Here is an 18,639-nt window from a genome sequence, read left to right as displayed (position 1 = left end):
ATAAGGGCTTTTTCACTGCTTTTTTTTTTGCATGTGCCAGTGCAGAAACTGACACCCATTATGGAGAGCAGAGCCCTTGTAGAGAAAACAGAGAAAGAAAGAAAAAAGAACGAGCAAGAGCGCGAGAGCTAGTAATATGAAGACACTGGCATCCTGTCTTTTTCCCACAGGGATCACACACACCATCCAAAAGAAGGGGCGAGTCCAAGCACGATTATATGAATGCATGTGTGTGCTGGTTTACAAACATTTCTAATAGTCTATTGTGTATCTGTATCTGTGTTGACACAGTGGACTTACACTGAGTACATGAGCATACAAATACAAACTTGCAAAGATGCTGGGGCGGGTGAAATGTATGTACATGAAATAGTAATTAGTGAAAAGACTGGAGAGGGTTTGTGTGTGTGTCTCACCTGTAATAATAGCAGGTATCCCCCAGCCAATGGCGTAGTAGAAGCGCATTTGTCCATGGTTGATGTTTCTGACTTCAGTGAGCATACGGTAAATGTGCAAACCCTCCACAAATGTCCAGGCGAATGTACACATGTAGAAGTAGTGAAGAAGGATGGCTATCACTGTGCACACAAACTAGAAAGGTAGAGAAAAATCGTTAGTATACAACACAAACAATCTACCAAATCTAATTAAAACATGTCTGGGTTATAGTTCAACCTAAAATTAAAAGGATAGATAGATAGATTCTGACGAATCATGTTTCCATGGGGCCCAGAAGATCCTGAGGCCCCAGCCCGGCTACATGCCCAAGCTTCCTGCTACCCCCTTCAGGGATCAGGTATTGAACCTCAAGTGAAGCCCCTGGGGGATGCAGACCAAGGATTAACTTTGCTTTTTACCGTCCGAGACTTGAGATGGTACGTAGACCGAACACAAAGGTTCAGGACCTCAGATCAGCTCCTTATCTGTTATTGAGGCCGGCAGAAAGGGAATGCCATCTCTAAGCAGAGGATGGCCCACTGGATAGTGGGTGGATAGGTGTGCCCTGCCCACTCAGATTGCGAGCTCGCTCAAGTGGGCTTATAGTGGGCTCTATAGGCTTATTGTGGAGCCGGTGTCCTCCTGTGTTCTCACCTCAAATGGCTAGAAGCACTGAGAGGCCCCGGTTTAGTGTCGGCTTGCTTAACCGCTCCAGAGAGTCTGTACGGTAGTTCCTCCATTCCCTCAGCACCCAGACGTGGCAAAATGTCCAGCGCCAGGCCCTCACTCAATGAATCTGTGAAAACCGGTAAAGGGCTGGGTTCCATATTTAGAGACCTGAGTGGATCCCATACTATATATATATATATATATATATATATATATATATATATATATATATACACTTCTGCCATTTCCAAGTGGGTTATAATCACCTCTAATCTTCCATATGCACCCCTAAATGGTTTTTCATACTTCAGAAATGTTCCTGTTCCAACTGGAACGGTTAAGTTTTCCCAGTTTTATCCAATCGCATTAATGGGTAGTGCTACGACAAACAGTGACTGGTCTTCTAGTGGTGACCCCCTGGTCTACGGCGAAAAGGGGGTGCAGGACGCTCACACAGGACACTGGAAGGGGCAGCATCCATGGCATTTTGGTAGTGATCCCAATTCATCAGTCATTACTGAAGTGACTTCAAGAGTGACCGACTGATGAAAAATATATCAGTTACATATGTAACCCCTCGTTCCCTGAAGGAGGGAATGGAGATGTCACGTCCTGTCGCCACAGCTGCTGTACCACCACTGAGTGGCTCGGCTCCTCAGTGAAAACCTGAGTATGCATTGTACCTGCTGCCTGGCTGATTTATACTTCAGCGTCAAACCTATGTCATGGTCTACAAATAGATGCACATCCTAAACCGTAGCCTATACCATAGCCTGACAAGCACCTCTCCAAAAATATAACAGCGCGTCAATTCCACACAGACTGCAAGCACTGTGATTGGTCTGCTAGAACCCCTCCCTCCATATGTACTTGAGTTTTGTGTGTTTATGTGCACTTTATGTTACACCTTCTTATATAAAATAAAACAAAACAAAGAACAAGTGTCTTTTCATTTTGTCGATCCTGCAGATTTGCTTTATTCAACATCAAGAAGATCAAGCCCTTTCTTTCAGAACATGCTGCACAACTTCTTGTTCAAGCTCTTGTTCTGTCCAGACTGGACTATTGCAATGCCCTCTTGGCAGGTCTTTCAGCCAATTCTATCAAACCTTTACAATTAATTCAGAACGTGGCAGCAAGATTAATTTTTAATGAGCCAAAAAGAATACACATCACACCTCTGTTTATCAATTTGCACTGGATTCCAGTAGCTGCTCGCATAAAATTCAAGGCATTGATGTTTGCCTACAAAACTACCGCTGGCTCTGCACCCATTTACCTAAATTTGTTACTTCAGACTTATGTGCCCTCTAGAAGCTTGCGTTCTGCAAGTGAACTTCACTTGATTGTGCCATCTCAAAGAAGCACAAAGTCACTTTTACAGACTTTTAAATTAAATGTTCCCTCCTGGTGGAATGACCTCCCCAACTCAATCCGAGCAGCTGAGTCCTTAGCGACTTCAAGAATCGGCTTAAAACACATCTCTTCCATCCTTATTTGACCCTCTAACTTTAACACTCACTAATCTAATTCTATTCTTAAAACAATCTAACTACCTTTCTAATCTTTTTGTATTCTATTTTCTTTTCATTTATTATGCAATTATATATATATGTGTGTGTGTGTGTGTGTGTGTGTGTAAAGACCTCTAACTAGCTTGCTAGCTTCTTTTTTTCTGTTTTCTTTTTATTTATTATATTATTTAAAATCCCATGCCACGTGTACTGTGTTAACCTAACTGAGACTTGTTATAGCACTTATATATCATTGCTCTTTTTGTTGTTTTTGATTGCTTCCACTGTCTTCATCTGTAAGTCGCTTTGGATAAAAGCGTCTGCTAAATGAATAAATGTAAATGTAAATGTAAATGTATTAAACTACATAGCATTATACATCAGTATCAACTTTAAAGAGGTGTGTGAACTTGCAAGCACGATGTCAGACACTGTAATATGCTCTGGTCCCCTCCCTGCTTACCTTGGTGACGAGATGCATAGCAGATTGTCATCACTCAATGGCTGGATGTCTAAGTGGTGCCCACAGAATAACATAGGTTTCATAGACAATTGGACGAGCTTTTGGGGCAGACCTGACCTGTTTAAAAGAGATGGTCTTCATCCCTCCTGGGGTGGTGCTGCTCTTCTGTCTAGAAATATGGCACATAGTCTTAGTGTTTATACTTGACTAACTGGGGCCCAGGTCAGGAAGCAGACAGACTGTCTAAACCGACCGTCTGCTAGCTGCCTCCCGTCACAGAGGTCAGTTAATTCTCAGCACATAGAGACTCTTTCACCTAGATATCACACTATAGAGACTGTGTCTGTTCCCCAAACTAGAAAATACAAAAAACATCCAAACCAAGTAAGGTTAACAATTTAATTGAGGTTCAACAAATAAAACACAAATGCAATATGGATAAACAAATGATAAAGCTTGGCTTATTGAATATCAGATCCATTTCTACGAAAACACTTTTTGTAAATAATATGATAACTGATCATAATATAGATGTGCTCTGTTTGACAGAAACCTGGCTAAAACCTGATGATTACATTATTTTAAATGAGTCCACCCCCCAAGATTATTGTTATAAACACGAGCCGCGTCTAAAAGGCAAAGGGGGAGGAGTTGCTTCAATTTATAACAACGTTTTCAGGATCTCTCAGAGGGCAGGCTTCAAGTATAACTCGTTTGAAGTAATGGTGCTTCATATAACATTATCCAGAGAAACCAATGTTAATGATAAATCCCCTGTTATGTTTGTACTGGCTACTGTATACAGGCCACCAGGGCACCATACAGACTTTATTAAAGAGTTTGGTGATTTTACATCCGAGTTAGTTCTGGCTGCAGATAAAGTTTTAATAGTTGGGGATTTTAATATCCATGTCGATAATGAAAAAGATGCATTGGGATCAGCATTTATAGACATTCTGAACTCTATTGGTGTTAGACAACATGTTTCAGGACCTACTCATTGTCGAAATCATACTCTAGATTTAATACTGTCACATGGAATTGATGTTGATAGTGTTGAAATTATTCAGCCAAGTGATGATATCTCAGATCATTATTTAGTTCTGTGTAAAATTCATATAGCCAAAATTGTAAATTCCACTTCTTGTTACAAGTATCGAAGAACCATCACTTCTACCACAAGAGACTGCTTTTTAAGTTATCTTCCTGATGTATCCGAATTCCTTAGCATATCCAAAACCTCAGAACAACTTCATGATGTAACAGAAACTATGGACTCTTTCTTTTCTAGCACTTTAAATACAGTTGCTCCTTTACGCTTAAGGAAGGTTAAGGAAAACAGTTTGACACCATGGTATAATGAGCATACTCGCACCCTAAAGAGAGCAGCCCGAAAAATGGAGCGCAGCTGGAGGAAAACAAAACTAGAGGTATTTTGTATTGCTTGGCGGGAAAGTAGCATATCCTATAGAAAAGCATTAAAAACTGCTAGATCTGATTATTTTTCTTCTCTTTTAGAAGAAAACAAACATAACCCCAGGTATTTATTCAATACAGTGGCTAAATTAACGAAAATAAAGCCTCAACAAGTGTTGACATTTCCCAACACCACAACAGTAATGACTTTATGAACTACTTTACTTCTAAAATCGATACTATTAGAGATAAAATTGCAACCATTCAGCCGTCAGCTACAGTATCACATCAGACAGTGCACTATAGACCCCCTGAGGAACAGTTCCACTCATTCTCTACTATAGGAGAGGAAGAATTGTATAAACTTGTTAAATCATCTAAACCAACAACATGTATGTTAGACCCTATACCATCTAAGCTCTTAAAAGAGGTGCTTCCAGAAGTCATAGGTCCTCTTCTGACTATTATTAATTCCTCATTGTCATTAGGATATGTACCCAAAACCTTCAAACTGGCTGTTATTAAGCCTCTCATAAAAAAACCACAACTTGACCCCAGAGAACTTGTTAATTATAGACCAATCTCGAATTTCCCTTTTCTGTCCAAGATACTAGAAAAGGTGGTATCCTCACAATTATATTCCTTCTTAGAGAAAAATGGTATATGTGAGGATTTCCAGTCAGGATTTAGACCGTATCATAGTACTGAAACTGCTCTCCTTAGAGTTACAAATGATCTGCTCTTATCATCTGATCGTGGGTGTACCTCTCTATTAGTTTTATTGGATCTTAGTGCTGCGTTTGACACAATTGACCACAACATTCTTTTGCATAGACTTGAACACTTTGTTGGCATCAGTGGAAGTGCATTAGCATGGTTTAAATCGTACTTATATGACCACCATCAGTTCGTAGCAGTGAATGAAGATGTATCATATCGATCACAAGTGCAGTATGGAGTACCTCAAGGCTCAGTACTAGGGCCACTACTCTTCACGCTTTATATGTTACCCTTGGGAGATATCATCAGGAAACATGGTGTTAGCTTTCACTGTTATGCTGATGATACGCAGCTCTATATTTCCTCGCAGCCCGGTGAAACACACCAATTTGAAAAACTAATGGAATGCATAGTCGATATAAAAAATTGGATGACGAGTAATTTCTTACTGCTAAATTCAGAAAAAACAGACTAAAAACTCTGCTTGTAATAACCTAGAACACTGTCTAAGACTTGATGGTTGCTCTGTCAATTCTTCGTCATCAGTTAGGAACCTAGGTGTTCTACTTGATCGCAATCTTTCCTTAGAAAGCAACATTTCTAGCATTTGTAAAACTGCATTTTTCCATCTCAAAAATATATCTAAATTACGGCCTATGCTCTCAATGTCAAATGCAGAAATGTTAATCCATGCATTTATGACTTCAAGGTTAGACTATTGTAATGCTTTATTGGGTGGTTGTTCTGCACGCTTGGTAAACAAACTACAGCTAGTCCAAAATGCAGCAGCAAGAGTTCTTACTAGAACCAGGAAGTATGACCATATTAGCCCGGTCCTGTCCACACTGCACTGGCTCCCTATCAAACATCGTATAGATTTTAAAATATTGCTTATTACTTATAAAGCCCTGAATGGTTTAGCACCTCAGTATTTGAATGAGCTCCTTTTACATTATACTCCTCTACGTCCGCTACGTTCTCAAAACTCATACCTAGAATATCAAAATCAACTGCGGGCGGCAGATCCTTTTCCTATTTGGCGCCTAAACTCTGGAATAACCTATCTAACATTGTTCGGGAGGCAGACACACTCTTGCAGTTTAAATCTAGATTAAAGACCCATCTCTTTAACCTGGCATACACATAACGTACTAATATGCTTTTAATATCCAAATCCGTTAAAGGATTTTTAGGCTGCATTAATTAGGTAAACCGGAACCGGAAACACTTCACATAACAACGTACTTTCTACATCATTAGAAGAATGGCATCTACGCTAATATTTGTCTGTTTCTCTCTTGTTCCGAGGTCACCGTGGCCACCAGATCCAGTCTGTGTCCAGATCAGAGGGTCACTGCAGTCACCCGGATCCAGTACGTATCCAGACCAGATGGTGGATCAGCACCTAGAAAGGACCTCTACTGCCCTGAAAGACAGCGGAGACCAGGACAACTAGAGCCCCAGATACAGATCCCCTGTAAAGACCTTGTCTCAGAGGAGCACCAGGACAAGACCACAGGAAACAGATGACTTTGCTGCAGCCTGGAATTGAACTACTGGTTTCGTCTGGTCAGAGGAGAACTGGCCCCCCAACTGAGCCTGGTTTCTCCCAAGGTTTTTTTCTCCATTCTGTCGCCGATGGAGTTTCGGTTCCTTGCCGCTGTCGCCTCTGGCTTGCTTAGTTGGGGTCACTTCATCTACAGCGATATCATTGACTTGATTGCAAATAAAAACAGACACTATTTAAACTGAACAGAGATGACATAACTGAATTCAATGATGAACTGCCTTTAACTATCATTTTGCATTATTGAGACACTGTTTTCCAAATGAATGTTGTTCAGTGCTTTGACGCAATGTATTTTGTTTAAAGCACTATATAAATAAAGGTGATTGATTGATTGATTGAAAGAATGCCATGTTCTCCTGTTCCGTTGTTGTCTCCTTTTTGTAGTTTTAAATAATGATTTGATATTTATTTGGTGCCGTCACAACTTTAATACATCTTCAACGAGACGCTTCTTCTTTGGATTTTGTCTTGGTACTGCAGGATACACCAGCAACAATGCCTGTGGACACTGCAGACAAGCGGTCTGCATGTGTACTGCACGTAAATGTGGACAACGACGCAGATATATAAATGAAAACTGACGCATAGCCTACAGCGTAAAGGCTACGGTGTAGGTCCGACGCAGAAGTATAAAATCAGCCTTTATACTCCCACTGCGATCAGTGGCAGCTGGATTCAATCATCGCATGCCAGTGTGCATTGGCTCGTTTAGTTTACTCTCAAAGTGTATTGGTCTCTCTAAGCAAGATCTTAATTTGTCGGTCATCATATGCTCTTGACGTTGTGTGACATCTTTGTTCCCTCATTCAGGGAACAAGGGTTACATATGTAACTGAGACGCTTTGCTTTTTTTGGGTTTTACATTGTTTAATTATAACTGTAATACAGTATATTTAGAAAAAGTATAATAGCAGAAAAGTTAGATGTAAATAATGAACATTAAAAAAAATTATTAATTAAAACATATAAATTAATGAATGAATTGAAAGGCAACATATCAAACACTCCCATGACCATTTAAAGGGATAGGACACCCAAAAATTTAAACTCTGTCATTATTTACTCACACTCAAGTTGAGTTTCTTACTTCTGTTGAAACATCTCAAAAGATGTTTTTTAAGAATTTTGGGAACCAAAACGTTGCTGGTAGTTACAATGCTTTCACAGTATGGAGATAAAATACTATGGACGTCAAACTGTATGGTTACCAACATTCTTCAAAATAAAATTTTTACATTACATCAAAACAACAGAAGAAAGAAAATCATTTCCATTACACTTCTGTAAATAGCATCTACTTTTTTCCCTCTTAGTCTAAACATCCGCCACTTTACATTTATGTTCTTGACGTTGTGTGAAATTCGACCACTTTGTATTGAAATATTAGAAAAGATAGGGATGCATTCTTTAGTGAGCTAGACTTAAACAGTGTGTCCAACATGTAGTCAGACCTCACATTTATTACAATAGGCTAATGTGAAAGTGTGTCAGTGTAAATCTAAACCAAAACCAAGTACTAGCAGGCACCAGTCACAACATGCCTCCATGAGAAAACCAGCTGGGAAATATGGAATTTCAACATTAAACGAGCAAAATATTCATAAATACAAAATACATTATGTTCAGTGTTATTTCACATGCTAATAAAGCAATTGCAGTATCGGTATAAAAATCTTAAGTACAGAAAGATGTTATCTGGTGTAATCTAAAGTTCTGAAGAAGTGTCAAACCACATATAAATAAATTTAAACCATTAAAGCTTTTCCCTACTCAGTAAAGGATGACAAATACCCAAAATAAAATCCACCTCATAGTAATCACAGCCATTTGTCAAAGTAACCTCAAGTATATGCAGTTGTTAATTACAGACTTAAGAAAGTAATTAGTGGAATTTGAGAATGGGAATCAAAAATTCTGTATATTGCTGAAAGGGAAATGACAACATGAGACTCTCTCGATGAGCAAACCCAAAACCACATTTGACATTGAAAAGCTCACTTGTGATTTAACTTGATGAAAGATCAAACCCATAATTTTAGTCTTGTAATTTCATGGGAGGTCTTTTGAGTTCCTTCTAACTTACATTTTACATTATTTAGCTATTTCCACTTTTAGACCCATGCTGGTTGCACAGTTATATGAGCCCCTCACCGGATTGTCAGTCTGGTTGATTCCAATAAGGAAGACCAGCTCAGAGAAGAACAAGGCAGCCACCAGGTTCTTGTGGATCCTGTGAAGGTTAGGGCGTAGTTTGTGTAGGATAGCCAGCAGGATGAAGGTGAGGAGGAGTGCCAGTAGAGAGGCGGAGACTGTGGCGTAGGTGACAATCTTCAGGGGGAGAACATCACCATGCTGACAGAATAAAAGAATTTCAGAAAAATTCAATACATATGTACATACATACATAAATTATTTAAAGTTATAGTTCACCCAAAAATGAAAATTACCATCATTTAAAGAAAACTTTTATCACATTTAAGCATTAATCAATGCACATACATAGCACATCAAATATGGTCAAAGGAAACTCAAATTGCACTTTATGCTTTACGCACAAAATTCTGTGAGGTTTGCTAATTGCATAGACTTTTGATGTATGAACAAGAATAATGAGAATATTTTAAAATAATTTTTAATTGTGTTTTCCAAAGCTGAACTAAAGTGAGGGTGAGTAAATGATGACAGGTGGTATTATTTTAGCCACAGTACCTCTCTCTTGGAAATGTCCATAAGCACGGCAAAGCTGGTCATGTGACTGCATTGGCAGCTGATGTGGGTGTGGTTTCTGTAGATGAGGTAACATCCTTTAGGTGACCAGGCACCTGTTTCACCAACACTAACATACAAAATCATATCAGACCGGCATTAATACATTCGAAATACTACTTACTGAAACAAACATGTGGACTGATTTAGGATATGCCTGTGAATGCGTATTAAGGGGTAGTGACTCACGTGATAGAGTGATTCCAGAACACACACACAGGTTTAGTTCTCTCCTCTGTCTCCAGAAGATTGTAGTCCAGTGTGATTGGTCGCTCCAGAGGAATATGCAATGGCTCGCCTTCACTATACACAATTGTGCTTATGATAGGTGTGTTAATGACTGGACGGTTTGGCAACCTGTGGAAAACACAGGCAGCAATAACATGCTAAATGGATCTTCTTAGCATGGCAACAATGTTCTTTGTTTGACTGTGGAATGCCACAAGGCTAAATATTTGTACAAGTGCTTTATAGTTGGACAAATGTGATAAAAAGTGACATTTTGTACCTGAGACTGCGGCGGTCAGGGTCATAGTGCTCTGGTAGGAGATGGCCCAGAGATTTATAGATGATAACTGCAGCCACAGGAAATGGTGGCAAACTCTCTGCATGCCTTTTCCCCTTGTTTGTAGCCAGATCATGTTCTTCATTAGACCTGGTGTGAGATTCTTTGTGTCCCATAGTAAACAAAGTAAATATTACATGATAAGTAATGGTTAAACGATTGCAGAAATGTTATTCATTTTAAATGCTTAAAGTGTAGTCCCATTAACATTATGTATTCTTTGAAATGACCTGCCAGCAGAAATCATACAGAACAGAACAAATTGTTCCTTTCATATTATAATAAAAAAACAGGCATGTGTTTTTTAATAAATGCTGTTGGAATGATGCCACTAATATGATAACTGAATACAATAAAAATTTTAATTCCGAGTTTGCAATATTTATAAGAATTCATATGTCTGCAAAGTTGTTTGTATGTACATAATTTATGTTATATGTACTGTGAATACATTAGTATTATATGTTAAGATGCTGTAAAAGCATCAGTATTGTACATTTCATTGTCTATGCAAAAGTAATAAATGTACATTTTGTAGAACCACATTTTAAGTAATAGATACAGATTCTCATGAGATCACGTTGAAGATTTGTTAGTTTACTCACAAAACTTTAGCATTTTCCCAATAAACTTTGTGAACACTAAAATTATTCATATATATCTATTTATTACAGAAGCTTTAAAAAAAAATGTTTATAAGTAAATCACAATTCAGTGACTTTTTGTTACTATAATATATTTGTTACCTTTATACTCTGAAGACTTATAACTAAATTCTGGGAAAATAACAGATGACTTGAGGTCTTTGGGACACTCCTGGTCAGTCATTTGAAAACGAGGGATTTTTGCCTCATCTGGATAAATGGCATCCAGATAATCAACTGCAAAAACTGAGAAGTCAAAGAAAGATTAAGGTTAAAAAGAACTGTACAGTGTTCAAAACAATATACTCAATAATTGATTCAATCTACATTACTTTCTAAGTGACTGTAATTTTTAAACAATTTTAGCAATGTCACTCACCCATATTCTTGGTTACAATGATGAAGGGTTTCAGGTAGGTCTTCCTCATGTTCTGCGCCACAGTGTTGGCATATTCCTCAAAGTTTTTCAAAAGATGTGTCGTGCCTCCCTCTGTTCTCTGTATTTGATCCCAGTGTCGTTTATTACTGGCATCCAGGATTGCACTGCCAGCCTTCACTATGTTCTATAATTCAAACACATTAAGAATTTCAGGGTTTAGAAATCTGAATTTGGGCCAAGATGAGACATAATGACTGCAGTCTTAAAATGCATCCTTATCATAAAACCATGTATCATGATAAGTATGCTCATGCTGCCAGATATGCTTTAAATGCGGGCGTTTTCATTCTCATGACAGCAGTCACTATATGCTATGTTATTTACTCTAATCCACTAAACCTCATGGCTAAAAGCTCACAATTTTGGGCTGCCAGAGCTCAATTAAAGAAGAGACCAATAGAAAATTGCTCCAAACATCCCATTATTGGTATAGATATAAACAATGATAAAAGTGTTGCTATGTGGTTGCTAAGGTGTTATTAGTGTTTAGTTTTTTTTACTATTAACTAAAGGGTGTTCTAGGTGGCTGCTATGTGAGTGCAAACTAGATTACATTTAATGAAGAAAATGCGCCTGGCAAGCACTAATTACAAGTCAAAAAAGCCCAACCCTAAGTCTTTGTGATATTTTGGATATTGCGACATCTACAATGGGCAATGCCAATCTAAACAGCTTTTTTAATTATAATGGGACCTTATTTTATCAAGCCACCATATGACGCATATGTCCAGTGTAGACACAGTTTTTGAAAAAATTATGTCTCTCCAACAAGTTAGATAACTAGAGATATAACTTGTGAAGCTAGAATGGTGTGGAAGAATGCAGTTTAATAGCTGTGTTAATGATTTGCTCACATATCTAACCCTTCTGTATGAATGAGCAATAGTAACAGTGAAGCTAGTCTGAAAAGTAACCACTAATAACGTTTAAGTTTTAAAGCTGATGCATATTATATAGATAGTAGAGATGAAGGTGTAAAACCAACCTCGTTGAATTTGGCGTCACGCATGGCGGCCATGTTAAAGCCCTGCTGTTGGCTCTCATAGTGCAGGATCCAGGATATAAGCTGGTAGGTTGTCTTAACATCGTTTCCATAAAAGGACTTGGTCTGGTCAGTGGCATTCTTTAACATCCAAGCCATTTCCTTTGATTTCTGCCCATCCATTGTTGATTCATTATGATGCAACTCCTCATTCTGATCCAAAAGATGTGAGATATGAACAAGAGGAAGGGAGAAAGAGAGGTTACTTGAGATGTTTCCGTGATGACCACAATAATATGAACTTTTCAATGATTGTTCATCATTTAAACACCTAGGCCTACCAGTTTCTTGAGTTGGGAGAATGTGATGGTGGTACAGTTGAAGAGCTCAGGGGGAAGCCAGCCTTTCTCATCACTGCAGTGTCTGACAGCAGTACCTAAAGTCATTTAGAGAACAATATTATTAATCATATAATTAATAAATATTAAATTTAATACAGTATATCTATCTCTCTCTCTCTCTCTCTCTCTCTCTCTCTCTCTCTCTATATATATATATATATATATGTACTGTATACAGTATATATACACACACACACACAACACACACATACATGCATACATACAGTATATAAAATGATTTTTTATTATAGAAATATAAAAATAAATGCTTTTACTGAAAGTACAGTTTCAAAAGTGTCTCAAACTAAAACCTCACTCCAACAAGCAATGTGGTAAATGTGTCTTTATACAAGTGCTGCCAAGCCGTGTCCCACAATACTTTAGTGTTTGCCAACCAACTCCCTCTAGAGATGAGGCCTCATTAACATTCACTTACCCAACCAATAAAAAGATCTAACCGCAATTCTGCCAATGAGAGTTTTCTGTTAACAGGACTTAGTAACGTCAATTGGGGGCAGCAGTGCCAAGTGACAGAAAGCCACCGAAAACATGGGCATTTGCACAATTTTAAGACCATTATTTCACTTAAATAACATACACTAACATTGTAGCAACTAGCTACATCAAAATATATAACTTATTTTTATTTTATTTTGAATCTTAAAATTTATGGTTACACTACTTGGCATTATTAAGAATTCAATTTTATTATATTAAATAAAGCAAGTTTGAAAAACAATCAACTTTGCTATTGACTCAAACCTAAATTAATCTGTCATAAAACAGACTCCTATTTTCCAAGTTTTAATTATTCAGCTTGTATATGATCATTTAGATATTCACTGTCAATTTGTCACTATAATAAGGCCTGTATTACTCACCAACAGATCCCTTGGGACAATTCATGGCTACTGGGCGTCCAAAACTGGTCCTGGGCCACCAGATTCCAACGTCAAAGACCTTTGGGCAGCCCTCATATACAACTGAATAGTGAAGAGAGGACACATGATGATACTCACTTTGCACTTCATTAGTGTAGATGGACCTTGGCAAATTGACATTGCTACATCTTTCGTTCAAACCCAAAGCAAGTTGGAGGAAATCATTATGTACCCTGACAACCTGTGCTAGTCACTTCAGAAAAGGGGCTGTCACAGCGGTTGCACTGTCGGCCAATCACACCCGCCTTGCAGGGGCACTGACCCGTCTCTGGGTCACAGGTACGTGAATTGGTGCCCAAATGAAAGCAGTCACAGGGGAAACAGGTGTCACTGTCCTTTGGTTGATAATAGTTGTCCTGTGTAAAATAAATATGTAAGGATAGTCTCTAAAACATCCATCAACATGTGTGGACAACTAATCTGGCCCAAACTAAAAGGCACACCAGTTTGGGTAAAAATATGCTAAAAAAAGAAAAAGAAAATCACATATTCATACTTTGCAGCGGCATTCTCCAGTAGTCTTGTTGCAGTCAGGGTTGAAGCCTTTGCTGGCATCACAGTTGCAAGGGCCACACATGGGGCTACCCCACCAACCCTGAGGACATGGTTTTTCCACTCTGGTTGAATAAAATTATATTATCAGCATAACAAACTGGGTGAAAACGTACAAAAATAGTGCAGGCCATATCCTGTAGCAATATTTGCTTACAATTTTGTTATTTTTGTTATTACGTTTTTCCTAAATCCTAAAACATATATTTATTTTCTGCAACGAACATTAATAATATATTTATAATTATGTAATATAGTTAGTTATAACATTTTGCTACATTTTGTTGAAAAGTTAAAAGTATTTTTCAAACTATTGTTTTTAATTATTAATTAAATATTTGTTTCACTACCTCATAGTGACGTTGTTGGTAAAGATTGTACATTTTAACATCTTAACATCTCACTCTCAGAGTACCAATGCATCAAGTAAATCAATCAACAAGTAAAAACCATCCCATGAATCACTGGCAGGATTTGTCATGGTATAGAGATCAAGAAATAAGATGTGAGGATTGGAATAACTCGGCAGACTTTAGATGATAGCTAATAACACAAGACTGAAGAGTGGAAACTGATGAGAAACGGGACTGTGCCTATTAGCCTGAGCATCATTTTATGGGGTGATCGAGGACTCTTCTACAGTTATATGCATACATAGTTTATCCTGTGCTTTACACATAAAGTAGGTGATTTAGAAAAGCCATAGTCTCAAAAAATAGTCTAAAACATTGTTGAGTCAAGGAAAATGTGTCAGCAGGGAAAAACTATGTAAAATACAAATAAAATAACACAAATGACATCATGCATAATTGGAATAGCATAAGAAGTAGACTAATCTGCTAATAAATAAGAGGGAAAATGCTATTGATGTCAAAGGTTGTGCATCCAGTCAATGTTAGTGTCGTGTTTTAACCAAAGACTGTACGTCTGTGATGTAACTTGTAGGTTTCCGAAGAGCGTTTTTTTTTTTTCTGCTGTAAAGTTGGAAATTTTAACATGGGGAGTCTATGGGATTGACTTCCTTCTTCGGCCAGCCTCTATCAGCCAGTTGATGAATTACAGCTTAAGTCACTTCCGTTTTTATGTACTTTTTATTTACTGCTGCGTGTAGATGTCTCACTTGATATCTCATCATATCATCTCAGTGGCCACATATGTTTGCAGTTTGCTAACCAAGTATTTGCATAAAGTATGTTTTTGGCCTTTGAAAAGTGCTAATATAGTTCCATGTTTTGTTGTTCAGTTTAGTTATGAAAACGCCCAATAAAAGGCCAGTTGGAGGTAAATACAATTCCATTGTGGACTTATTTCAGTACACTGAGGCTGAAAAAAAAAACTGTGCAGACAGCAGGGCCGCGTGGTGCTTATTAACTCAGCATCAGGTGCTAGCAGCGTGTTTGCATCTTAATCTAATAGTGGACAGTCATTTCAACAGAGTAAGTAAGGAACCAGAGAAAAAAGACATCTTAATTGTTAGTGATGAGACAGCGTGACATTCATTGCTGATCAGAGGGTTTAGCAGATTAAATACGAAAATAAAAGGGAATAAATGATACTGTGAAGCTTGTGTGGACTTGTGACAAGGGTGTATAGGGTTGTTTTCCCTTTGTGGCGAGTGGGGCGGGGCCGAGAGGCGTGGGAACGAGGAGTGAGGCCAGGTTTAGTGATTGGAGATGAGCTACACCTGCGCCCCACCGCCAGTATCGAGTCCCACGTAGGAGATGGAAGGATATAAAACTGGAGCGACGACCGTGAAGGATGAGAGAGGACCAGGCCTGGGACATATTTAATGTTTTGGTTTTTATTTGCGCGCACCAGTCCTCCGCGAGGGGCTGGTGCGCCGTTTGGTATTTATTTTGAATATTAAAATTATGTTTTGATTGTGCGCCGGTTCCCGCCTCCTTCTTCCCGATGAATAGGAAGTTTTTATCGTTACACCCCTGCTTTGTAGAGAACAGCCAACAGACACCCCCCCCCCCCCACACACACACACACATACAAAACCACTGGAATGAAGATGATTGCCATAATGCAAATCATTAACACTGATACACTGCACAACCGCAAAGTAAATTTCAGACAATTTTACACTAAACAATTTTGTTCTGTGCTTTTTCCCCCCAGATCATCTCAGAAAACAAAAAGCAGTATATCAGAAATCTCCATTTTACAATGTTAAAATGTCATTGCAGTGTTTCAATTCCATTCAGAATGCAACAGTGTCATATCCATCTTACAATTATGTAAATTATAGTGTAAAGTCAGCCAGTCATTATCACAGTATAAACCCTGATAAGGGTTGTCAGATCAAAGTACAAATGTGCCATAGAAAATAGGACTATAGGACTGCCTACTATTATTAGCAAGTCTTCTTTACTAAAACCAGCTTAATGTGAACTACTAAGCTAGTCGACTAGTTTCACCTGCTGTATTGCTACTAGTTCTCCAGTCCACAGGCTAGGCTAGCAATAAACCAGATATGTTAAATATATATGTATGTTCATCTTCATCCCAATACATACAGTATGCTTGCATAGGGCAATATATACTGTATAGCATATCTAAATTGTATAGTTGCAAATTCTAGACTATATTGTCACTCAGCTCTAATATGCTAAATGCAACTATAAAGCATGAAGGTATTAACAATGACTTTCTGTAAAGCTGCTTTACAATGTTTATTGTGGAAAGTGATATACAAATAAATTTGACTTGACTTGATTAACTAACGAGACTATGTTTACAGTAATTCATCAGTTTAATCAGCAATCACCTGCTACTTAAAGTTCACACAAAATTGAAAATGCTGTCATTTACTCACTCACGTAATTTCAAAAGACTTTGTTCATCTGTAGAACAAAAGTAAAATTTGAAATTCCCACATCATATTTGTCCACCCATTGAACGTTTATACAACCAACATTTTCAAGCTTAAAACAAATCATAAAGAAATCACAAAAGTTTCAATGCACAGGGGGGAAGTTGTGGCCTAATGGTTAGAGGGCTGGACTCCCAATCGAAGGGTTGTGGGTTCTAGTCTCGGGCCGGATGGAATTGTGGGTGGGGGGAGTGCATGTACAGTTCTCTCTCCACCTTCAATACCACGACTTAGGTGCCCTTGAGCAAGGCATCGAACCCCCAACTGCTCCCCGGGCGCCGCAGCATAAATGGCTGCCCACTGCTCCGGGTGTGTGCTCACAGTGTGTGTGTGTGTGTGCTCACTGCTCTGTGTGTGTGCATTTCGGATGGGTTAAATGCAGAGCACAAATTCTGAGTATGGGTCACCATACTTGGCTGAATGTCACTTCACTTTCACTTTTAGTATCAAACTTGTACTTTGAAATTAATTTTCAAAAATTTGCATTTCATGCCTCCAAAATATTCTTTCTGTGTAAATAAATAACCAAAATTAATAAAAAGTTTTCCATTCGTAGGCTATTTGAAAAAAGTGTTATCAACTTTTGGTTGCATGTGTTTCAAAGATGAACAAAACTCTTATAGGTTTGGAATGGATACATTTCAATTAAAAAGCTCAACCAGCAAGATTCATAAGAAAAGCTAGTCATGCTAGTTTGTTTAGCAGCAATAGCTATGCTGGGCCACCAATCATACCAAAACTAGCACTAACTTGAATAAAAAAAAGTCTAGTCTGGTATTTCATCTGGTATGCGACTTACTTGTTCTCACAGTACTGTCCATAGTAGTCCTGACTGCACTCACATGTGTAACCATGAGAGGAGCTCGGCTTATGAACACACGTGGACAAATGCTTACAGGGATTCAGACGACATGCATCAACACATTCTTTGCCAAAGAAACCTGTGAGTGACAGAAAAAGAGAAAGAAAAAAATAATGAAAGAAAAAAAGAAGGGAATTGATGATGAATGCCCTCAAACTGAAATCAGATGTGTCTTTACAAATGCAGTGAATGTGATGCAGGTGTCAGTACCGGGGTCACAGACGCAGGTGTGTGCATTCCAATGATCTGTGCACTGGCTGTTGTCAGGGCAGATGTTGGAGTCGCAGGGGTTGGCCATATCACAGCCTTCTTCCACATGGATCTTTAATGCCTGCTGCATGTTGATGTTAGCCGTGTTGGTAGCAGTCTCCCCCATCCTGACACCCTGTGAAACATGTTTGAATAAAGTCAGTCACCCTTCACTTATTAATGAGACCGTTTTCTTCAGGGCCAAAACTCAAATTCATCAAAAGTGTGGTGTTAGAGATCTTTTATTATCTTCTCCTTTTTTTTCTTTTTTTTTTTTTTTAAATCAGCATATTAAAATGATTTCTGAAGAATCATGTGACACTGAAGACTGGAGTAATGATTGCTGAAAATTCTGCTTTGCAACACAGGAATAAATATAAAAAGTTACAGTTATTGCAATAATATTTCAGAATATTACTCTATTTACTGTGTTTTTTATTTAATTATAGGTGATTTTCAAATATACTGTCAAAATATATCAATAGTTGTCAGATCTTCAATAAGTAGAGCTGTCAGTCCATCATACATTCTGAATTCATGCTTAATCCAGGTTCAGTTTTACACTTCTCA

General features: G+C 38.2%; 1 protein-coding gene across 3 annotated transcripts in view; it reads right to left on the bottom strand.

The window, feature by feature from the left end:
• LOC127972522 (cadherin EGF LAG seven-pass G-type receptor 1-like) overlaps nt 1-18,639 on the bottom strand; it is a 100,163-nt gene that overhangs the window by 15,931 nt on the left and 65,593 nt on the right. For 2 of the 3 annotated variants that reach the window (XM_052576089.1, XM_052576109.1), the window contains 14 exons: nt 18,031-18,205; nt 17,758-17,899; nt 14,025-14,145; nt 13,701-13,884; nt 13,469-13,570; nt 12,528-12,622; nt 12,190-12,399; nt 11,145-11,328; nt 10,868-11,011; nt 10,065-10,224; nt 9,746-9,913; nt 9,500-9,626; nt 8,942-9,142; nt 417-591 (listed from right to left, as the gene is read on the bottom strand). In XM_052576089.1, coding sequence (XP_052432049.1) covers nt 417-591; nt 8,942-9,142; nt 9,500-9,626; nt 9,746-9,913; nt 10,065-10,224; nt 10,868-11,011; nt 11,145-11,328; nt 12,190-12,399; nt 12,528-12,622; nt 13,469-13,570; nt 13,701-13,884; nt 14,025-14,145; nt 17,758-17,899; nt 18,031-18,205 — 2,188 coding nt within the window. The remainder of the gene's footprint in view (nt 1-416; nt 592-8,941; nt 9,143-9,499; nt 9,627-9,745; nt 9,914-10,064; nt 10,225-10,867; nt 11,012-11,144; nt 11,329-12,189; nt 12,400-12,527; nt 12,623-13,468; nt 13,571-13,700; nt 13,885-14,024; nt 14,146-17,757; nt 17,900-18,030; nt 18,206-18,639) is intronic. The other variant, XM_052576099.1, reaches the window with a different exon arrangement.

The sequence above is a fragment of the Carassius gibelio genome, chromosome A4 (assembly GCF_023724105.1).
Source record: "Carassius gibelio isolate Cgi1373 ecotype wild population from Czech Republic chromosome A4, carGib1.2-hapl.c, whole genome shotgun sequence".
In the NCBI taxonomy this organism is placed as follows: Eukaryota; Metazoa; Chordata; class Actinopteri; order Cypriniformes; family Cyprinidae; genus Carassius; species Carassius gibelio.
Note: the sequence above shows the minus strand (reverse complement) of the source record. Positions and strands in the feature narration are given on the sequence as shown.